Here is a 24,906-nt window from a genome sequence, read left to right on the forward strand (position 1 = left end):
AAAAGAAATGAAGTACCAATATATGCCACACACACATAAATCTTGAAAACATTATGCTAAGTGAGAGAAACCAGACACGAAAGACCTCATAATGATTTCATTTATATGAAATGTCCAAAGTAGGCAAATCCATACATCCAGAAAGCAGATTAGTGGTTGCCAGGAGCTGGAGTGAGCAAGAGAACGGGAGTGACTGCTACTGTGTACAGGATTTCTCTTACGGGGTACCAAATGTTCTAAAATGATATGGTGGTAATGGTTGCACATCCCTGTGAATTTACTAAAAACCATTGAAATGCACACTTTAAATTGGTGAATATGTGAATTGTATCTTAATAAGGTAGATCTTTTTAAAAAGGCAACTAAATGGCCTCCATTTCTTCAAGCTCACGTTTCCATTTTAAGTCCTCATCATCTCTTAGCTAACGTCTACCCCACATTTTTCTAATGGTCTTTTTGCCACTGAATTACACCCTTTAAAGGGGTGAATTATATCTTAATAAAGCTATTATTTAAAAAAGAAGAAGAAAGATGAATGTCATGACTTTGTCCCCCACTGCAGCAGATTATGAGCTGAAAAGTCATTTTCCAGGGGCACATCCACAGGGAAAATGGAGGGACCAAGGCTTAGCGTCACTGAGGACCACGTCAGACGCCAAAGCCGTTGTATTTTCCCATCACCGACCTGGCTCTTCCATGTGAACAATGATCCAGTTGAAGGCCACCTCGGCGCCCATATTCCCGGTGAAGTACACGGCCTTCCGACACGCTTCTAGAGGGAAGCCCATCTCGGCCAGCTGCATCACTGACGACTCGTCGATGTCTGACGCTGCGGAGCACACAGGAGTCCGGGGTGAAAAAGTGAACTATTTCCTCTTGTCTCAGCTGCTCTTCACCCTCTCATCCACGTTACCCAAAGAAAGTACTGTTTTGTTGGGTGTATAGACAATGTTTTAACTTTGTTTTGTTTTAAGCCATCCAAATATTAAGCTATGTGGGCTGAGTTTGTATCTTTCACCTAAATAGGAACTATGTTAATTACCTGGACGATCCAAGCACTGAAAAACAATTCTCTAATTTCATATGGGGGAGATTTAGTGTATTCCCAGAGCCATTTCAGCCTCTCAGGTCATTCTCAAGACCTCTACAGCAGCCTCTCCTATGACTGAAATTTCAAGAGAAAAGTATTCTCTACAGGCCAAAAAGCCTGTTCCTTAAATCTCACAGAAAGTTACAGCAGGCCTTTAGAGACATCCCGTAATCATAGGAAGTAATCAGCTCTGGAAAACTGAGAGCCCAAATGTTAAGTATAGAAGGAAAGAATGCCTTTTTAAATTGTATAAGTTTAAAATATTAAAAGAGAGAGCTTCACAAACCTAACTGGGGCTCAAACACAAAGGGTTTTATTTTCTTTTGGCAATAATATATAGATATAGGTAGATGTGCATGTGTTCATCTGTGTGGGTATATATGTATACACATGTTTGTATGTTTATACATATGTGTGTATATACCTACATGTGTATATATCAATACATACCTATATCACATTATATACACACATGTATATGTGTGTGCATGCACACACATACACAGTATTCTCAAATTATACCAAAAGGGGAGAGAAAACAGCAACGCAAAATACATCCCTTGTGTTTTCCATGTCCTGAGGACTCTATTGAAAATTCTGCCAATTTTCTGGCAATCAGTAGAAGAACTGAGGAATGGAGATATCTGTTCTACAAATATTATATTTAAAATGCATTTACCACAGTTCCGTCTTACAAGGAAGATACATAGAACCCCCTATCAAGGTCAAATGTTAAAACAAATGACGAGGGACAACAGTGGTTTCCAAATTGTGTTCTACGGCATCCTAGTGTTCTGAGAGATATAATTGTTGAATCAAAAACAGGGTTTCTACGGTCAAATAAGTTTTTAAAATCTACATATTCTATTCTGCCCTTAGAAATTCGTAATGTGTATTAGCATAGTGAAAACTCAAAAGTTCTGAAACAAAGAATCCTACTACAGTAAAGAAACTATGAGACTCTTTGTGTAGAACACCTTTCAACATCTTATAAGACTCTAGTGTTCCCCAGTGCGCAGTTTAAGAAGTACGGTTTAATAAGTAGTATATATATATGTATGTAATGTTCGAGTGGAAATGTAAAATTCCAATTCTGTGAAAAATAAAGTGAGCCAGGTAAAGGTAGAGAACAGCAGAGGGTCATACCCCAAATGTTAATACTGGTGATGGAACCATGAATGATTCTTCTTGCTAATCCATAGTTTCTAAATGTCTTTTTACTTTCATAATAAGAAAATTACCAAAGTTATTCTTTTTAAAAATCTGAGAAAGGTAAGATGCAAATGTCAATTAATCCCAGATAGTTCTAATTTCTCATGTTGATTATAAGCAATTGTTGATAAGACAGCATTCTTAGATCCAGGAGGAACTGCGTGGCCAAACCAGAAATACTGGGAAATGGCCGTGTGCTCACGGTCAGAAGCAGACTCCTCTGGCAGTTTCAGCCACCCATCAGTTCCCCTGCGGTGAGACTCTGCAGGCCAGCTCTCTGCAGGATTAGAGGCAACCAGCAAACCCCTCACATGCTGGCAAAGTCTAGTGGCATAAAAAGCACGCTAACTCCTAGCCCTGGTTCTGGTCCCAGCCCTTGGGTCTCTGAACCTTCTAGGATCTCAGCTTTGTCATCTGTAAAAAAGTTACTTGCCCCACCAATCTTACTGTGATAATCAGATGGGACCTTGTATAAAGAGTAAAGTTACAGACTGTCGAAAGAATTTATGGAATAATAAACGCAATATGGCCCATGGTAAGCATTCAAAAATTTTATCAGCCATTATTACAAATAGATTATTCAAAGTGGTGATGGTTTGTCCCAGACTCCCCTTAACCTTACTGGGCCACATGTTAAGTTCATAGCAGACTGTCCAACAGCCAGAACACTTGCTGACTTTTACAGCTCTTCTGACAAAAAGCAAATCATAATTGACCCAAGAAAGGAAACATGAAGGTCTAAGTAAGCTATGCAATCCATCATTTGCAATGTGTAACATTCGAACTCCTAAATTAACAGTAGTTAGTCTCTTGAAGGACTTTGTAGACAAAAAGATTCAATTCAGAGTATTTAGTGTTAAACACTCCCTCTTCCTCCTAATTAATATCTAAATATTCATTATTAGCAGGTTTTTTAAATGTTCTTTTTGGAAAAACATGAGTATCAACTCCCATAGGATTAAGGAACAAAAAGGCTATAAAATTAACAAACAATCCAATCAAACTAATATCGTCAAGAGTATTAATTAATGCTACCATGTCCTGTTCAGTTGTGTGTCTTCATTATGTGTCTGTAATCAGTGACTGCCCACTTTTTCAATGAGTACGCCATCATTGCAGAAAGAGGCCTGCTCTGTGGCCAAAGAGGGAAGAAATGGTATCATCATCCCTCATTCACACATGAGGAAACTGGAGGCTCAGGGAAGGTAAGTAAATTAATTATTCTAGTTGCACAGTCATAAATGGCAGAGCCAAGATTCCAACTCAAGGCCGGCTGGCTCCCCTGCTAATAGTCACTGTCCTGAACCACACCCACTTAATCAGCATGTCACTGGTTTACATTTGCTGCTTACTTGACTTGCAGACAAAGCATTGTTGCCACCCAGGGAAGGCGGCACATACACACGTACACAACAATGGCTCTTTACTGCACTCTCACAGACAAATATGTCAGACTAATAACAATGGTAGGACACTGAGAAATATTTTAAAAGATACATACGGTCTATCAATTGGTTCATCAGGCGATCTGGAAATTAAGGGAGAGGACAGAAAATGAGACCAAACCATGTCAGAGAGTTTTAGAGAAAGAAAAGCAGTTGATCCAGAACATTTCCAACCCACCCTCCCCACACCCCACAAGGGACCCCACACAGTCTTCAGCCCCTCAACCCCACACACAGACCACCCAGCCCGCATAACATAAAGTCCTTACAGCAACGAGAGCAAATAACACGTTTTAGGCATTTAGATCATATAAAACATGATGTTCTGATTATTATTTGAATGAACTAAAAATTTCTCTCCCTGTATCTCTAAGAACTCCATATAATTACAAACCAAGGATTCTAACTGAACATCAGAGAGAGCCAGAGCAGTACTATTAAACCATCTTGTATTTCTCTGATGCTCATACCGATCTTTCTTTAACCCCTTTAATGACCCACCTGTACTACGGGACCCGGGATATCCCTTCTCCACTTTCCATTTCTACAATTTAGCACTTGACTTCGCACAGAGAGCAACATAACACAGATGCCTATCTGAATTCTATCTTGCTCCTCCCAGACTCACCTTACTCCTCTTTTGCACCTGGCCATGGTCACCAGCAAGATATACTGCTCAACTGATAGAAAACCTTTGATAGAAGGGCCTAGAGTGCTCTATTGTTATGAGTTAATTTACCTAATGAACTCATTAGGAACATGAACAGTAAACAGGTGAGCAAACAAAGCCAGAATAAAATGGATCTCATCGGAATAACTGAGCTAATAATTAAACCAAAAATTTTCTGACACTTTTTGAACACACAAAGGTGAGGTGATTATTTTTTGCATGTTCTTTTCCTTTAAAAAGTTATGTATTCTGGCTGGGCGCGGTGGCTTATGCCTGTAATCCTAGCACTCTGGGAGGCCGAGGCGGGCGGATTGTTTGAGCTCAGGAGTTCGAAACCAGCCTGAGCAAGAGCGAGACCCCGTCTCTACTAAAAAAAAAATAGAAAGAAATTAATCGGACAACTAAAAATATATAGAAAAAATTAGCCGGGCATGGTGGCGCATGCCTGTAGTCCCAGCTACTCGGGAGGCTGAGGCAGAAGGATTGCTTGAGCCCAGGAGTTTGAGGTGGCTGTGAGCTAGGCTGACGCCACGGCACTCACTCTAGCCCGGGAAAAAGAGTGAGACTCTGTCTCAAAAAAAAAAAAAAAAAGTTATGTATTCTGAACAATGACCAATTTAGGGGTCACAGCGTGAAAGAGAAAGTCAAACCTCTCCCTTGCTATGAAGCAGTAATAGTGTTGCAGAGGTGAGATGCGGTCAAGATTTTTAAAACCAACACGCACTGTTGAATTCTCCCTACTGGTTGTCCAAAGATACTCCCAAGAATTACTCAGCTCCCCCAAACTAAGAACCTGCTGAAAACACACTCCTTCTCTTTCCAGTAGGGGGTAAACACATTCCTTCTCTTCCCACTTGGGGAAAGGAGAGGATGGGAGGGAAGGAGTCAAAACCAGAGGAAACATAACCTAAACACTGTCCGTTTCAACCACTCATAATGGGTCTGTGCCTCTTCCAACGTCTATTTTACGTTTATAGGTGCAGCCACGCCTCCCTTCTGTGTGCCTATGGTGGGTCATATCCCAGGAAGGGAGCCAAGGGACCCCCTGATGGGTGGTGGTGGCAGCAACAGAGTGGTGGGAAAAAGTGACTCTTCCTGTTGAGGAGGGTGGGCAGGTAGAGAACATCGTCCTGGCAGGAGATGGTACCTTTTGAGTCATCAGGAATGACTATGGGGGGACTGATGTCTGGAAGTTCCTCCTCTCCTGGCTGTAACCCCCTGGCTCGGAGATGGTTGATATCAAGTAGGTCTGGCATATCAATAGAAACATCTGCAAAATGAGAGAGATTATATTCACTGGACTCTCCTAAAACCCATAAATCACCTTATTATAAAACCAGCACTACTACCTCTACATACATGTGTCTAAGGCAGAGCTAAGGGATGCTTTTCAGTTGCCTGGGATACAACAGTGGACCAGCAAATTCAAGACTAATTACATGTTAATCGAGAACTTGGGGAAAATACAGCAGGTAGCAGGATTTCACACAGAACAAGAACAAATCAGTTAAGCCAGAGGTCACAAACTGGCAGCCCATAGACTATTTGTGGCCCAGACATATTCTGTTGGATGTTTCAAAAATGTTGGCAATAAGGCTGGGCGTGGGGGCTCACCCCTGTAATCCTAGCACTCTGGGAGGCCAAGGCAGGAGGATTGCTTGAGCTCAGGAGTTCAAGACCAGCCTGAACAACAGTTAGACCCTGTCTCCACAAAAAATAGAAAAACTAGCCAGGCATGGTGGCCGCGTGCCTGTAGTCCAAGCTACTCCGGAGGCTGAGACAGGAGGATCGCTTGAGCCCAGGAGTTTGAGGTTGCTGTGAGCTACGATGATGCCACTGCACTCTAGCCAGGGGGATAAGCAAGACACCGTCTCAAAAAAAAAAAAAAAATGTTGGCAACAAATTCCAATTTTTAAATCAGAAGATTTCATATAAAAATCTAGATGCCCAGCTTATTTTGAACAACATAAAGCTGTAGCATATTCTCTTACGGTAACAACCTTCTAGAGCTGGTCTCCAGCTTCTCCTCTGGACAATGGTGCCGTCTGTAACAGTGCGACACAGATCCCACCGCTCCCTTTCACATCCACGACCTGAGCATCACGTTTGTGTTATTCTGATCTCATGGCAGGGAAATGTTTTTCTAACCCATGTCTTTACCCAAAGCGGGAATACCCAAGCAAGACCAAGACAGCTAGCTATGTGTTTCTTCCATCCAGCCCACTCCTTTCATTCAGGTTGTTGCCCTGTCCCTGTGAGGCATCTGAGTTTGCAATCCCTAGTTTATGCTTTTTCTCAGATCATGACAGGTGCTGTGGACATTCTAACTAAGGTAGTCAATAAAGAATGAAGTTTTAAAGAAATTAATTGAATCTCAAGTGTATTAGTCTTCAGAGCGCATTTTTTAAACTTCTTGGCTCAGTTGTTATCATGATGACTTACTCAAATACAAAATTTGTCAGTCTTATAATAGCCTGTCAAGATTTAGTACTATACATATTCAAATGAAATAATAAAAAACGGGTTCAAATATTGGTACAGGATATGTCATTTGGGCTAGCAAACAAAACCTGAAAATACTGTCCCCAAAATCAGTTATGATGCCAGGTACGTATACCTATTTTAAAACAACCACCTAAAGAATAAAGCTTAGTTTAAAAAAATTAAATTTCAGGGGGGCCAGCAAAACCAAAGAAAAAGTCTGACCAACAAAATCAATACTACTGTTCCTCAAGAGAAAAATTCGGGTTCATTAAAGAGAACTTTGAGGCTCCTTTAAATTCAGCAAATCGATGACACCTGATTCAATTTTTGGTCTTTTACCGAAAGTCCAAGGACAAAGAAAAATAAGAAAACTGTTTCCAAAGCAGTTCAAAGCCTTTAGAACAAGTCAGTTTTCTCTCTCAGGTACATTTCAGGTCCATGGAAGAAAAGCCAGTGACCAGCATCCTGACCTCTGCCTCCCTCCTGCTCACAAAACTATTCTACCAGGGAACGCAAGGGTCTCCCGCAGAATCAGTAACAGCCCAGCACAACTTCACGTGGCAAACAGCTGCCATGTAACTATTAGTGCTGGGGGTTTCTAAGGGTTTCTGTACATTCTTTCAAACCCCTGAGGACAAGCTAATAACATCCTTCATATTAGATCATAGTGGTAGACAAAGGGTTTCTATGCATTGTCTGGAAAACTAACCTCTAACAATGGTTAAGGTCCTTTAAAATTAGCAAGAAGAAGGGCCAAATAAGACAAAATCACATTCCTTTTTTGATTGTTTAATGCAGCTGACTATTTTATCATAATAAAATTTGTATGATTTAAGTGCATGTCATTAGCCACACCTGCCTGCCTCAGAGGCAGAGGAGAGATGCTAAGAGGAGAGTATGTCTTCAACTACCTGCTACTCGAAGTTTGTCTTTGGACCAACGGCACCAGCAGCAGCAGCATCACCACACGGGAGCTTGTTAGAAACACAGAACCTCAGACCACCTCAGACCTGCTAAATCAGCATCTGCATTTTACCAAGATCCCAGGTAATTTATATGCACGTTAAAGTCTGAGAAATGCAATTTATTTGACAATGTAAGGATTCTGTTTTCACTGTTAGAATCCAGTCATTCCAGAACCCATTACTGAAGGGGTGGGTTAGCAGTGGCAGTTTTTATTGTTGGTGCTTATCATATACTCTGATTCAAAAGAGTATATGATGGGAAAGGTGAGAATGATGGAAAAAAGAGTGAAAGGGAACTGTTTGTCGCAGCCAACTACATGGGCTCTTTCACATGCCGTGTTTTTTAAATGGCTAATTTGATGTTTTAAGCAAAAGCATGCAAAAGATACCTACCAAATTTTTTGGGAACCCAGTCAAGACCAAAAGTGAACTTCTTTATCTGCACTACCAAGTATTCAGGGAATGAGGCAAAGCGAGATGTTCTGGGAAACACAAGGGGATACATCAATGAAACAAGCAATAAGAATTGTGAATACAGTTCATGAAGCATCACAAGCTTTGTCTGAGGCACACCTGGCTGTTCCAATAACTGAAGAGGAGGAACACTCAAACACAGACATCTAGGTGGACACACACTCACTCACTCCTGTGCATTTGTCCTGGCCTCTTCACAAGAAGAAAATGTTTAACGTGGGAGGATGTTGTGCCTTGAGAATGATTTGGGAGCCATTTCAAAATTAGTATTTATACTTTGCTGTGACATTTTACATTTCTGAAAGTGCTTTTCAACCATTTATGTTTCTAAAATCCTTGCTAGAATTTAGTGTATATTTTTGTAAGTGTTTATGGGCATGCATGCATTATGCGTCCATATGTGGGATTTGGAAAATCTCCCCAAGTGATCCTGAAACACCCCCACCTCCACTCCCATACAGAACCTCTATCATGAAAATACTACTGTACCTACATCCATGATCACCTGGATCCTAGGGGTAGACACTAGATACTTTGGATGCTTACTGCATAATGCATGGAGTGTGTATGTGTGTGTATGTATATATGTACGTGTATATATGATAAGTATATAAAATATCTAAATCTGGGCCTTAAAGTTTTAAATTAATACTTATGAACAATATCTTGAGTTCTCTTAAAACTTACAGAAAGGCTCAATTGCCTGGACTTGGATTTGACAATTTTATGAACAGACTGTTCAACTTGTACACCAAATTCATGCCCCCGTTCTAGCTCACTCACTCCACGTGTATCATCTTGTTTTTGACAACCATTTCTATTTGACCATCAATGTCGGTATGGTAGATGCATATAAAAAAGAAAGCAAGGTGTTGACAAGTATCACAGGTACCTTTTAAAATAAAAGATTCTAGAACACCCTCCCCCAGACCTCACTTTTCAAATCTAAGTCCCTGCCTTATATTTGGCATGCATCCTCTCAGAATTCAGAAAACAAATGCAAGTGCATTGCTGCCCCCTAGTGTAGAAGAGAAGACATTGTACAGAGTGCTGGACCAAAAAAAAGAGTCAAAGGGTCTCGGATAGGTCACTTCATTCACTCCAAATCTGGGCAAATCACTGACCCTCCCAGAGGCTCCATTTTCACATCTACAATATGGATTTACCAATAATATCTACCTGCCAGGGCTGTGCAATGCTCATGAAATAATGTGAAACCACTTGGCACACTAGAAAGCATTGTATTACAAATACCTAAGGAATTAAGTACACTATTTTGTCAGGAAAGAGCTAGAATCCATTTTAGCCTTGAACACTGAATTGGTCTGTCACTGACCTGTATTTTACCCACAGGCAAGTTATTTAAACTCTCTGTGTCTTAAATTCTTCATCACGAGGTTGGTAGAAAGGTAAAGTCAATAACTTTATATAAAGGAGCCGTTCAGAAAACAGGAACTTTATCATTCTATCAAATAGGAGCCTCATTAGCCTACTATTATCCTGCCTCACTGTCCAAAAGTTGTATTTTATCCCTAATTAGGTTTTCCTATCTTCCGAGAAGCAGTAATAAACATCATTCTTACCTAAATGTTGCCAAGTCCTCAACTGCACCAAATACCAACAAACTCCATCTGGTATGATGATATTTTCAACTAATGTAAAATGTTACCTTTCTGCCCTCGTCTTCTTACCACATTAACTTAAAATCTGGAAAACACATGACAGTGAAATCAACCAAAAGCCACTGGTAAATCAGTATTTCCAAAATGCGACTCAGGAGCCCTGACACTCTTGGAGCTGCTCTGTGGTCAGTATCTAGGTGAGGTATCAGCTAGTGATACCACGGGAAGGGGTAGTGGAGGCCAGGTTGGGGATAACTTAACACATCACTTCGTTAGGGGTAGCTACCCACCTAAGAGTACTAGAAAGCAGGTTTAGATGGTGTCCACATTCTTTATTCATCTTTGTAACCTCTACAGAGTCTCAAGTTGAATCACACATGTAGTAACTGCTCAATATATATCTGTTCGAATCAATCTCTTCATTTATTTACTGCAGTTTGGGAACATCAAGTTTGTTACTTAAATCCAGCAAAGTTATAAATTATGCTCTACTTACTCTTTCATTTCTAAAAATTAATCCCAGAATTAAAATTTTCCTTGGAAAGCTATACACATTTTTAATAAAGACCATTAGAATGTTAATCATTCAAAAGGTCTAGATAGACTCATAGCAAATTTACTTCAAAGAGTTGTTACAGGAATTAAATGAATTAAGACATATAAAGTGCTTAGAATAGGTTCTGAAAAAATTATGTGTTGTCTGTGACAATCTATTAACATTATTTAAAATATATCAATTGTTTACTAACTATAATTAAGGCAAAAGTACCCTGAAGACTTGATTAAGAAAAAATACCTACCTCTCCCTGACACTGATATTGTCTACTATATTGAAAACCTGGCAAATAAAAAAGACAATTCTACTCTTTCCACTAAATGTCAAAAATATGATATAATAATTAATCGACCACATTCAAATTATATATCCCAAGGCCAAAGAAAGGAGGAAAGATAAGACAATAGTAATAACAACTGCATCATCTTATATTTACCCTGTGCCAGGCACTGTGCAAAGCACTTTACATGGCTTATCTTGCTTAATCCTTACCTCAACCCTATAAAGAAAGCACTATTATTATCCCTCATTTACAGATAAGGAAACAGGGGCTTATGGAGGTAAGTTCACTTGGCCAAGGTCACATACCAGTAAGCTCTAGACTGGGCATTCAACACTGCCCACCTACCTAGAGTCTGTGCTCTGGAACCACACATCACGCTTTTCTCTTTATAAATAACAGTTAAGCAAAAATCTCCCCCAGCAACCCTAATCCGTGAGCTGCGCCAGGGCAAGAATTAGGTCTTGTTCCACCCATTGCCTACAATACGCTGGGGGAGCAATAGCATTCGCTTGGTGAGTGGACTTTCGAAACACTAATATTCTTCCCAGACTCGGTCTGTTCAGAATCATTTAGTGCAAGGGTCTTTATGTCTGGCCCATACTGACCCAAGATCCACCAAGATGTTTAGGACACCATTTGCCTCCTCCTGGTCTTTCAGGCTCCAGTTCTAACAAAAGAAAAGTTCAAGGCCCCAAATTAACAAAACGTAGGCTGAGTCACAGCCTACATTGCAGGAAATAAAAATAAAAGATCTTTTAGAAATCCACAGAACTGGTTTCTGCAAAGGTAATATTTGAAACGTGATAAAGCATAATAGGAATGAGCCAAGTTCCAGGATGCAAGGATGAGCGAGCACGACAGCAGTGTGGGCTCCCCTACAACCCGCAGTAAGAGTCCACGCTTTGAACCCAATCAGACCTGAACGAATCCCACGTCTGCCACTTACTGGCCAGTTACTTCTTTTATTTCCTCATCTATAAAATGGGAAAATAATGGTAACTGCTAAGATTACTGCTTGATACTACCAAGAAGATAAATGTGACAACTGATGGAAGTGCTTAAACACAAGGCAATAATAAATGTGCAATAAATGATAGTTGCTTTATTGCCTTTAATATTGTTTTTTCTTTCCAAATATTGTTTTTTTTCTTTCCCACAAGGACCAGTTTCAATTACTAACAATTGTGATACACCCAGTACTAACTCTTTTCACGTATATAAAAGTCACATACAAGAGCATGCGTGTATACAGAGAAAAAGGAAAAAAAACACGTTTAATATCTCCTTTGAAGGACTAACGAAAACAGAAACCCCTCCTGAAGGAGCCCAGATAGTTATGCTAGCATTGCCTACAACTAAATATTTTGTAGCATCTGAGGAGACCTTCAGGTCAGCAAGCGTCATTCCTCCATTACAGATGGAAGGACAGTAGGTGGTGACTTTGCCCAGGACAGAAGATAAGGTAGGAAGTGGACACAGGAGAAGAATCCAGATCTGACCACTAGTCTTGGGCTCGGAGAATCTATCTGTGGAAAGCTAATGCCTCCCAGCTCCATCTTAAAGATGGGCCTTTTCCAAGTGTTGTGAAGGCTCCCTCCGGGCAGGGCACAGGCAGAGAGAGGCAGGCCCAGAGAGTATGTCACAGCCTGCACTTCTACGAGACCAGGCCACTTTTCTGAAGAGCAGAAAGGGGCAGCCATGGAAAAGGCAGATGAAGACCACCCCCCACTCTGCAGCTCAGCCTGACGCCGGGGGCTTCCTAGGCTTCCAGGCCCCAGAATCACCTTCCACCTCCCAACGATAATCAGAACAAAAGCACAAACAGAAAAGGATAAATGTTTAAGGAATCTCCAACCCATTGTCAGTGATTAAAGAAATTGCTTCCACCACTATTAGAGTGTGTAGATTTCTAACTGCCCAAAGATGTCTCCAAGTGACAGTGAAGTGTATCTCTCACATTTATTAATAACACTTCAACTCACCAACTGTTATCTGCAAAGACACACACACGCATACACCCCCACACGCGCACACATGAACACATGCACACGTGCAAACACACAACACATACAAACACCCACGCACCACAGCTGAGCAGTCCTAGCGTGAAAACTTACCCAAAAATGAACAACTGATAATTGAATGAACTATTAATCTTTCTTTGGATATAGAGCTTTTAAAAAATTATTTTAAGAAAATAAGGCTTTTTTTAAGTGTTTGAAATAAATTGGTTTTACTTTACCATTTTTAACAAACGAAGTCTATAATCTTCAACAAAGCAGAAGTCTGAAGGATGGATTTCACAGAGAATAAATAGTTTAGGTCTGACCGCTACTTGATGTTGTGGTAAAAACAGCCAGCTCTTTCATCCTTCACTCACCATTACAACTGACCAAGAGCTCCACCTTAGCCGTGAAGAAAACTGGCCAAAGAATATCTAAAAGTAGTGAAATTCCCAGAGCCAAACTTTCAGACCTCCCTTCATTTTATGTCACTATAAGCACTTTTTTCTGATTAAGTACAGCAAGATAAAGTGTATTGACAAGGACTCAACTGTATCAAATGAACTAAGGTGGCGAGTAAAGGGAAAAAAAATTGTATGTACCTGACAACAACTATTTTCACAGTGTGAAAATAGGACATCTCCTGACCAAACCCTGAGCAGCTCATTTGAGCCATGCTCAGGAACCCTTAGGTCCACTTTGAGATGCCCCAAGACTCCTCGTCTCCAAGTAGGAACAGAGTCAACCAAGTTCTAGACCAAATCTTTAATTATGAAATTAAAATATATCACAATGGAGTTCAAATACTGAAGCCTGCCTTAAGTGTTTTCATAATTTCTTCATTAATAACATTCTTGCTATTTGGGGGTAGGGGGTGTTTCTTGGCTGTACCTTCTCACCAAAAGAAGAGAGACAGACAGACAGAGAAACAGGGAGAGAAAGGCGAATTCCTTACAGAGGATAAACCACAACCTTGCGTTTTAAAAACAGACATCCCCTCCCTACATATAATATAAATCACAAGCCTGTTTTATTGGACAGGTCTCATAAGAGAAGTCAATGACAATCAGGGTGTGTGAATCATAATCCCATCCCACACGCATGAGCAAGCACACACAGACTCACATAACACCCGGCCACCTCTCCCCGACCCCTGTCCCTGCCTCTCCAAGCCCCTCCTCACCTCATTGCCACCGCACCGCACGCACACACTTACTTCACACCCGCAGACTTCGCTTGTAGGGCGCTGCTCCAGAAATCATCCACGTTATCTGGTTCGGAAAAGGCCTGGAGGCAGGCACTAAATGGTATCTTGGCACGAACCAACTCAGGAAGGGGTCTTCTGTTTGCTTCCGCTTCCCTTCTCGTCAATTCATAAGCAATCAGTTCATCTGAGTAAAAGAGTGAATGAATGACCTCGCAATGGCTCTTATCTTCCAGAAACAAAAAACACCCTCTTTGGACGGTCCTCCCTGAAGGCTTCTGGGCTGGGCCAGGTTTGCTCACTTGTTCTCCTTGACTGCGCCAGAGAAAGCCGCGGAAAGGCTGTTCTCGGGCTGTCTTTAGAGCCGCACTGACAGGCAACGTGGAGCCGGTCACGTCTTTCTGCCTGTTCCCCTCTGAGACTGGCAGGAGGCCCCGTGAGCCTGGGCGAGAGGTTCAGACCATGGGCCAACACATACGCACATGAACTCGGTCTTTCATTTGTCCAAAGGTCAAGCCTGGGATGATTCAAACGCCATCCTCCAAACACAAAGCCTTCACATCAGAGAATTTTACAGCTCAAAGAGATCCGAGGGTTCACCTCTTCCCAGGCCCTTCACTGCCCTGCTGAGTGAACTGAGGCCCAAGGTCAACGCCAGTCAATCACTGACAAAGCTGGACTTAGAACCCTGACCAGCACTCCCTCAGCGACCCCACAGATGAGGCCAGAAAGAGATGCTAAGGCGTGTCAAGAGATCAAGTTTTGCCAACGATCAGACATACACACACACAGAAAAGTAACAAAAACATTCCTGTTAACTTGAAGCTGTTTTAAAATAAAACAATCAAGAGGGGAAAAAACAGATAAAAGCAAAAAGAACTACCACTGTGCTCCCTGTCGGGAACAGACCCAGTGTTACACATTTTCTGATTCTGTTCCACCAGCAGCTATGATTAGAGGTCATAGGTCCCACAGAGCGTGGGGCCAAGGAGGAGGATAAACATAGGACCGAAGTTATCCACCATTACAAATCCCGGGATACCAACCACCACTGCTGAGACCGTGCTGAGATATCAGGGCTACCCACCTAGAAGGCCTCTCTGTACCACCCCGACTCAGATGATTAAATACTAAGGGAAAAAGAAATGAGCAGGCCACGAACCTGCCAAAAGTCAGCAGATCTTCTCCTGGAAACCTACAGTCAAAATTTTGTATGGGTTTTTAATGGCCTTTCTGGTCATTTCTTCTGTATTTGACACCACCCTGACCCTCACCCAATCACTCCTGATTTATTAATCTGTAAGTACTCTTATGCACTATATGTTTTCCTTAACATACCTGAGGATGCTTTTAAAATTCATTCCCCAGTCCATAGTTTATGATGTACTTATATCTAGGGTGCTAACATTAGGTGTTCCCAGCAATCGATTTCCAGGGACTAAATTATAAACCTTCTTTCTGGAAAAAATAGTCACCACTCATAAATTATAAATAGTGAATGAGAGAAGATCTTAGAACTGAACACAACATGGAAGTCGGTATCCCTGAGGTAGGCAGGAGAAAGCAATTAAGCCTAGTTCTAAAAAGGAAACAAACCACAGACCCCCCACTGCCTTATTTCTGCCATATATAATAGATAAGAATTTGAAAACTGGTCAAAAGCCACATGAGCATATAGAAAATGGAAATCATTTCATCTTAACATCATCGTAATCATCACTTTCCAATTGGCATAATAAATTGATTTATCCTCCCAGAAAAAGAGGAAAAAAGGCCACCCAGGGAGTTGTTGAACTTTATAAAAATGACCGGTTCACAGGAGACAAGCAATCTAGCCTTTTTCTGCCTCTAAGATGTTAATTCAAAGAAATACCATTCGTCCAGTTTGCCTGGGAAGAACTAGATTAGTCTGACGGAAGGAGAAAGAACCTTCCCCTGAGAACCCAGCGTTGCTGCCACATCTCTGCCTCCCTTTCTCTCTTCCAAAATCCAGAGACCCTTCTAAGGGGCTTTGCGCCTACAAAGAGCCCTGCCACAATTTATCTCCCAGGAGAGGCATCTTAAATACTCAGTTGCCAAAGCTGGAGGATTTCAAGAGACCTCTGCTCAAATGTCTAATTTCAAAAAATGCAGTTCTGGCCATTTCCCTAAGACTTATGTAGCACAACTTATGAATGATGCTGTTAAACAATCTTCTAAATATACCATTACCAATAATTTCCCAAAAAATTATGCTGACTCCAAACCAACTAGTTGGTCAAACTTACAGGCAGTGAAGTAGTTTCCATCCATAAAACCTCCACAAAACCTGTGATGCATTTGATTCTTCTCAAGAGAAAGTCACATGGGGACTAAGGAAAGATAAAAACAGATGTGCAAACCAGCCATCATCTTGGCTGGGTCTACCCCTGATACAACTTTTCAGTGACTACATTGTATTATCTCCAATTGGAGAGTTTTCCCATATGAAGATACACATTGCTAATTTCCCACTTTGAAATTGTTACCCTTGTTGGTTGCTGCCTCCATGGCCACAGGTAACTGCATCAGGTAATCCACCCTCTCTGTGTAGCGAACTTTTCTGGTCTGACAGCACTGAATACGTTCTTCCACCAAAAAACGAAAAACGTCACTTGGGTTTTCTGAGCCGATGCGGTTCCTCTGAAGGTTGGATTACATCAGGTTAGTAAATGTATGAATATTAGGCCATTAAAAATTAGCATAAAATCAACTATAAATCTGGTGTAAAGATCCGACTTTACCAAACATTTCCTCTGGGCATGCCAGTTCACCAGAGCACTTTAATAGCAAAACACTGGAATTGACCTAAAGTCCAAATAAAATATAACTCATCATGTGAATTAATATTACCATATTATTAAATTAAAAATCACGGGAGAGGGATTGACATAGATGGAATGAGAAGAAAGGAGAAGGAAATAATGCAAGAGAAAGGAGAGAAAATAAAGGACTGCCCTGAAAAAATAAAGGCATGTATGATTCTATAAATCGGTTCATGTGAATTAAATAGAAATAAAAAAAGAATCATGCTCCGTTAGCATAGGTAACGATGCGGCAAAACACTCATAGCAGGGTAAGTGCGAGCACTGCTTACAAAACAGCACATGGGGACAGCTGTGTGACCGGGCAGTGACCGGAGGGGCAGAGGCCAGCAAGTGCACGATGGCTGTGGGAGTTGGTAATATGAGGGATTTTGATTTTCTCCTTTGTGTTTTCTATATTTTCCACAAAGAACACTGCTGTAATCAGAAAAAAAAAATATTTTTAAGGGGGAAAAAAGCCTTTATTCAGGAATTCTCAGCGGCTTTTAAAAACCACCGCATTTAATATGATTCGATTCTGCTGTGAGCACAGAGTGACCATCCCGGAGCAGTGGCAGGAGGACACCAAATACCACACAGAGCTCTCAGGGAGCTTTGTCACAGAGACCAGAAAAAAAAAGGCGAGTGAAATAACTGACAACTCCTGTAACGTGTACAGATTGAAAGGAGCACAGAAAGATGCACACGTGCCTAGAAAGCAGGGCGTGGGGAGCAGTCACAGCAAGCGGGCTGAGCAGAGAAAGCCTCCAAGAAACCGATTCTGAACCCGCTTCAATGGGGAGACACTGAGGTAGGAAGACAGTACGGGGGCATTCTGGTCAAGCCACTGTGGACAGCACCGAGTGGCTGGGCACACTCCTCACAGCCCCTCTGAGCACTTGAGAAAACTGACTTACTCACCTCTACCAGATTCACCAGGTGCAAGAAAAACTCCTGTGCATCTTGCTGTCTATTAGAGGAGAATTCCGGGTGGCTCTTGCTTACAAAGGCCTTAAACATGCGTGGAGAGATCCCGTTTTGTTGAGGCTAAATTATAAAAATAAAATCGATTTACAATACTTTCATACATATTAACAGCCCTAAGTAACAAGCAGAGCAGGGCTTACCATAGCAAAAAACCCATTTTTCAGATGACAAATTTGAAGCCCAAAGAGGGTAAACAATGATAACGGCTGACAGTCACTGGACATTTAGTGTGTACTAGGCCCTGCACTATGAACCTTACCAAGAACAGCATGAGACTCTTCTGGTGACTCAAGACTAAGGACAATAGGTAATAAACACCCCACCTTCTAAAGACAGGCACTTCACCCATCCTCACAGGACTTGCTACATGGTGGCCAAATGTCACAGCCCAGTTGAGAGCAGGCTAGAGGCTCATTGGGGAGCAGGGCCCCTCTGAAGGAAGTTACAGGCTGGGCACGGTGGCTCATGCCTGTAATCCTAGCACTCTGGGAGGCAGAGGCAAGAGGATCGTTTGAGCTCAGGAGTTTGAAACCAGCCTCAGCAAGAGCAAGACCCCGTCTCTACTAAAAATAGAAAAAATTAGCCGGGCATGGTGGCGCTCTCCTGTAATCCCAGCTACTTGGGAGGCTGAGGCAGGAGGATTGCTTGAGCCCAAGAGTTTGAGGTTGCTGTGAGCTAGGCTGGCACCATGGCACACAACTTTAGCCCAGGCAACAGAGCAAGACTCTGTCTCAAACTAAACTAAACTGAACAAAACAAAACAAAATAAAATAAAGGAAGTTACAGGAGAGGAGAGCTCTGGAGCATCTCTCCTTCCCTTCCCATGGGGGTACAGGAGAGAACCCCTCGAAAGAACAGAGTACTCGCAAGTACTTGCAAGAAAGGGCAATGGTGTTGCATGGCCCAGGGAACTGCTGCCGAGCTGCTCGAGCTCATGAAACCCACCCTGCACTGTTTCTGGACCAGAGCACAAGGAGTTTGCAGGAGCTTGTAGGGAGCGGGGCGTCCTGCCCCACACCTGGAGAAGCAGAAGGAGGCTGGCTGCAGCTGCCAGGAGGGCAGTGTGGGAAGAGCAGGCAGCATGGACAACTCTGGCAGGACAAGGATGTTGGATTTTCCCAGGGCCTAAAAGGATAGCTCAGAAGGACCCTACAGAAGGTGGGCTGTCCGCTAGCCGAGGATGCTCGGGCTGGGGAGCAGGTAGAGGTTACGGAGATCAGCTGGACATGGCATCAGGGAAAGGTCCTGTAAGGTCCCTGAGGCTGGGGTGATGGGGGGGCCGGTGGGGGGAGGCAGCTCTCAAGAACCACTAATGCGCAGCCATGACAGAGAACATGTGGCAGCCAAGGGGAAGCCAAAAGGCGCTGGTTAAGTGAAGATTCTGCCCGCTTCTCTCAACTCCCCATCCCCTGGCCTTCGACGGGAGGAGCCAGAAGAAGGTGGAAGGAGGCAAAGAGGTGGAGCAAGGACTGAAAAAAAAACCAGGACACCGGTGCTAGCCCTTCACCCTCCTGTTTTCTCAGACTCCTGAGCTTGGAAGAAGAGAGAAGCAGTAGACTGGCTCTGATGTGAACTGGCCTTTTTCATCCTGGTAATCTAAAGGAAATCGCTGGACATCTAGGAGATCTGTCTACAATGCTCTGAAAAGGCAGGGCAGGAAGGATTCCACATTGCCCTTCGTGATGGAGGTGAGCACCTGGTAAAGCTGCCTCCTGAGTGCTCCTCCAAGCACAGCCCATCTGACAACCTTATTAACACTCACGATGACCCTAGGAAGTAGGCACTGCTCTTATCCCAGTTAGGGAAACTGAGACTGGCAGAGAAGTGCCACATAGGTCTTTCAACTCAAAGTGGTCTTAAGGACCCAACTGTCATGCAGCTAACACAGCAGAACCAGAATGGACTCCAGGTTCGGCTCAGAACTCGAGTTCCTTTGCAGCAAAAACAAAGAAGTAGGCCCTGAGGTACATACTAGGGCTCAGCAAACCAAACCTCACCTTATCAGCCAGCCAAAGAAGTAATTCACGAAATCCTCCCGCAAATGCTGCTACCTCCTCACTTTTCCATAAGCCTCCCCTTGCTCAGCCTCCAGGCCACATTCCTCTCCTCGGAAGTCCAGAGCACAAACTGCCTTCTATTTAATACTTTGACTTCCAGCCTGCTTCCGGCCCACCTCCACAGCCTTGGCAGGTAGAGGCCACGTCTCACACCTCTGAGTTTTCACGGACATCCAGGTCAATGCCTATGGTCTGGGGGCCATGACAGGTTTGCAGAATCGCAGTCGGATGCAGCAGGTATGACAAAAGTCTTTTATCTAACTCCCTGAGGCCAACCGGCAGCTCTGCATATAACATCTCTCCAATGGACGTGTTCTAAGCAATGTTTTCTAATAAAAATCCAATGAATTTTCCTGTCTTGGTGAAAACATATCTGATCTAGTCATCTAGTATTTACAGACAACAGAGGAGATGAGAGACACACACGCATCTATAACAAATGCTAGGGAACTACGGAGGACCCGAAACAGTGCTGGTAGCTCATGAGGAATTCCCCAAAGTGGCAGCATTTGGGCATCTGAGGACACGGAACCTACATACAGATGACCAGCTCACATACGTGCATGGCTTTAGTTGTGCTGCCACTGCTAGGTGAAGACCAATTCATACCTGACAATTAATTTTACTACCTGTATATACACCTCCTAAAAACTACGTAGAAGGTATAACTTTCCTCACTCAATGCTGATGTATGTCCACATAGGATCAGCTGACAAAAGCATGTGATCACAATGCCTTAGCTTCATATCATGGGTCACAGTTATGCATTTATTCAACAGATATTTACTGAGTGCTATAAAATGTCAGGCACAATTCCAGGTCCTTGGATGAATACTTACTAGGTGCCATGAACCATTCTTAACATTTTATATGTGTATTTTGCTTAACTCACCCAACCCCATGAGGTGATTATTATTATTATCTCCACTTGACAGAGGAGGAAAGTGAGGCACAGAGGTGTTAAGTAACTGGTACAGGGTCAGATAACTAGAAAAGTCTCTCTGCTCCCTCCCTCTAGTGTCCTAATCCTGTTTCTGGTATACAGGTGCCTACACATCATCTCTGATGTCCCTGAGTCCCTCCTGCTAGCTGCCAAAAAGAGAAGACAACATGTCTCAGAGTTTGAGTTAGCCTTCTTAACCACGCACCTCGAGGGACAACATCGTGGCCAGACCAGCAATTAAGTCTCCACTCTGCACAGTACGGAGGCACCACTCGGAATAAATCTTTTCACATTTGTGCATTTCTGTTTAGGCATTCATATAAGCATGTGTTCACCGCTTGCTGCCGACGGTGTTATTTCTCACAAGCTGTGATTACAGCTTGGTGTGGCTGCCAGTCCCCAGCACACACCACAGAAAGAAGCTGCTTTGGAAAGTTTAACAAGTCAGTAAGTTCAAAAATGCTGGCTGCTGCTCTGTGCCATCGCGTGGTCCTATAACCAGGAGGAGAAGTTTCAACAGAGACCACAACAAACACCCCAAACTCAGCCCTGCGCTTGGACCATGGCCCAGTCTCATTCATTCCCGTCCCACACCTCTTCCCGTTTTGTACCCATTTCATGCCTTTGTTTTCCCTCCACTGGCTTTACTTAATCCTTTGTTCAGAAGTGAAGCTATTGCTTGAGAATTGTTGATCATTGAGAAGCTATTTGAAAAAGCTTCCTAACGGGGGAGTTGCTATCTCTTCCTCTCCACATCACACTGCAGACCTGAGGCTCACAGCTGGGCTGGAGCGTTTTAGTTCAAACTCAGCTACTCCATGCTTAATGCCTTGATCACCAGCTGGCCCCACCTGCCTACCCATGCCCCACACCCATTCTATCTTTGATTTCAGAGGGAAGGGCTTACTCATTCCCATGCTCAACTATTACTACGTTCACTTCTCATCTAGGCATTAAAGTCGGGCTCTAAAAAAGTTAATTCCGAATCTAATCAAGCCTCCAGATCTATCACTACCTTATATAAAACACAAGTCAAACAATATCTCAAGGAAGCAATCTTCAAAGCAATCTTAGGGCAAATGATCCAGCTCCTTCAATAAATCAATAGCATGCAAAAAGAAAAGGAAGGAGACTTTAGAAAGATATCTTTGATACTACAGGGAAAAATATGAATAGGGACTGGGTATTAGATGATAGTAAGGAATGGTTGTTGATTTTGCTGGTGTGCTTTTAACACTTTAAATAACTTTTAACACAATATTTATGTTAAATGAAAAAAGAAGGTATTATAGTTACGGATGCATAACTAAATATTTACGGGTGAAAGAAGGATGGTTTGATTTTGTGTTAAAATATTGCAGGGAAGGAAAGGAGGGGAAGGGGAGGAAAGGGAAAAGAGAAGACAGAAGGGGAAGGGAAGAGCTGCGTTTAGGCGGTTGATGGAACCAGACTGGCAGAATGGTGATTACTGAAGCTGCACAATAGGTGCATGGAGATTCATTACACTTTGCTCTCTACTTTTAGGCACATACGCAAATTAAATAATTTTTCCTTAAAAAAATATGTCAGGCTCTGGATAAAGCTGTTCCCTTAAAAAAAACTCAAAATAAGAACCAAAGAATTGAATTAAAGGAAGCATGTTTCCTACTTAGCAATGAGTCAGTGATATCACCCGAGTGTCCTGCATGGGCCTAACACAAGAGGCAGAGACCAAAATCAACCAAGAGTCGGACCTGCCTTCAGGGAGCATGCATGCTCACTTGACAGCTGGCTCTCAGACACCTGAAGCAATGGCTAGTCCTGACCACTAACTTTATAATAGGGAGGCCCAGAAAGTCTCCAAAATAGCAACCACCTAAGGAACTGCAGTATTAATAGGATACTGTACTTACTTTCTCCATCAGCAATTGCAAAACAGATCAGCTAAAATTAGAGAGAGGACTACAGTGTTCAGAATCTCTCCCAAATGCTTACGCAGGACTCTCTGTTTAACACAGTGCACCATGCAGACAGCCAGACACTGTCCACTTGTATTCCTCTGATCCTAGTGCTTTAATTAATAAGCAAGCAGCAAGATTGAGGCTTCTTATCACATCAGAGCAATGCTTGCATAGGTACTTAGAAGACGACAGGAATAAAAGGAAGACAGATACAGCTCTGCCTGTCCCCAAAACACAGGTGTATGGAGTTTGTTAATTTCAACTTTTAACCTTAAACCAAAAACCTTGGACTAGTAGTTCCTAACCCAGCCCCCAACCCCAAATCTCCTAAGCTAGGATGAGAGGGGGCATTCCCAAGCTATTTAAAAAGGTGAATTACAAATGTTACATTTGCCCAACCTAGGGAAACAAAGCTCTTATGTTCAAAGCTAAAACTAATCACCTCAAAGCAGAACACTGGTTATCTTATGTTGATAAAAAGTCGAGACCAGCAACTATGTGTCCAGGATTATTTAGATGGGAAATCAAATAAATTGTTACTTAAGAAACACTGTGTGTTTGGAATACAGAGCTATTGAAAACATGTTATCTTTGGAAGGAGTAATAAGTTATAGAGTATTCAGCTTTAAAACATTTGAAAGCACTGCCTTAGAATGCATAAAGATCAGGAATATATTTTTTGAAGAAAAAAGTACCCTGTATAGTTAAGTATTACCTATTGCATATGCAATTTAATCTTAAAAATCAGTTCAACAAATGTAAGTAAAAATGGCAGTGCCTCAAACAAATATTGTAAGTCTTCTTATAGATGACAATGATTATTAAGCATGCATATATTAAAAACCAGATTTCACTTAGTCTACAGCAGACCAATTTAATACCAGGGAGTATATATCCTAGAAATGTACCAAGATGTAAGGCACAAGTAAGAAACCCACATTACTAGGCTACCTGGTGATTCTGCAAACTTCAAACGTCCCCTATGTCTGCAGTCCCCAACCTCCAGGCCCTGGCCCAGTACCGGTCCATGGCCTGTTAGGAACCGGACTGCGCATCACCACCTGAGCTCCACCTCCCCCAGACCTCCGTCCGTGGAAAAATTGTCTTCCGTGAAACCGGTCCCTGGTGCCAAAAAGGTTAGGGATCACTGCCCTATGTCATCCTTCCACCACCGCCCACACACTGAGGCACCAGGAGCCTGAAACAAGTCCTGGAACAACTGCCAGGGAAGTAGGATAGACAGTGCAGTGGAACAAAGCACAGACTCGGGAGCCAAGGTGTCTGTGTAATTCCCAGCTCTGCCACTCAGCGGCCATCAGTGAACACACAGGAAGAACCTGGCCCTCTGCAAGCATTATGTGATGCGGGTTATTCGCATCACTGGTGGTGGTGGTGGTCCTGTAAAAAGGCATTCCTGCCGCATGGCTCAGATCCATCCTTCATGCTCTCTCCTCTCCACCACACATTCCTCTCATAACCTATCCCCTTCTCTGCCTCGGGGCATCTTCTTCCTCCCTTGGGACACTTCAGCCTCATCTACGAGTCACAAACACCAGAGGCCTGGGACAGGACCATCTCACCAAAGGGACCCTGACACCTGACAGAAGGAAGATTCTCACAAATTGGTTCCTTTGAAACCAACTGCCAGTGAAAATCCTGATGCCTCAGAAAGTAATCCCTCCACTGTCAAGGGGAGTGGAGATTTTTGCTATGAATTGTTTTCTGTTTGAGTAACAGCTCGAAACGGACACCCCCAGGGCCACACAGAAAATCATGGTCAATTCAAGCTCTATTTGAGTGTTAAAGGAACGTTACTGACACTCGAACAAAAGACCCACTCGCTTCCTGCCTAGCTGGACGGGCCTGGCCCACCGCTGCCAGGGTGCACATTGTACACTGATCACAATCAGGATTCCCTCTTCAAGACCACTAGATCATGGCACCTCAGAACTGGAAAGGGGTTTACAAGTCATCTAGATCAAAGGTCACGAACCCAATACCCAGGGTCCCAGTCAGGTCACGAGTCACAAAGGAACTAGAGCCAGCTGGGGACTGTGTGTCCCATGAAGGGAGGGCTGCCACTTGGCTCAAGTTGCCATTGTGGGCCTGTGACTGCCAGAGGTTCTGAGTGATTGAGAGAAGCTGAAAA

General features: G+C 42.8%; 1 protein-coding gene across 1 annotated transcript in view; it reads right to left on the reverse strand.

The window, feature by feature from the left end:
* The window catches only part of USP13 (ubiquitin specific peptidase 13 (isopeptidase T-3)), a 105,271-nt gene that overhangs the window by 17,017 nt on the left and 63,348 nt on the right, over positions 1-24,906 (reverse strand). Inside the window, exons 11-17 of the mRNA XM_012639387.1 lie at positions 17,752-17,877; positions 16,516-16,669; positions 14,021-14,195; positions 8,260-8,348; positions 5,565-5,687; positions 3,804-3,830; positions 686-829 (exon numbers count right to left, since the gene is read on the reverse strand). Coding sequence (XP_012494841.1) covers positions 686-829; positions 3,804-3,830; positions 5,565-5,687; positions 8,260-8,348; positions 14,021-14,195; positions 16,516-16,669; positions 17,752-17,877 — 838 coding nt within the window. The remainder of the gene's footprint in view (positions 1-685; positions 830-3,803; positions 3,831-5,564; positions 5,688-8,259; positions 8,349-14,020; positions 14,196-16,515; positions 16,670-17,751; positions 17,878-24,906) is intronic.

Source organism: Propithecus coquereli, unplaced genomic scaffold (assembly GCF_000956105.1).
Source record: "Propithecus coquereli isolate 6110/MARCELLA unplaced genomic scaffold, Pcoq_1.0 Scaffold14, whole genome shotgun sequence".
NCBI lineage: Eukaryota > Metazoa > Chordata > Mammalia > Primates > Indriidae > Propithecus > Propithecus coquereli.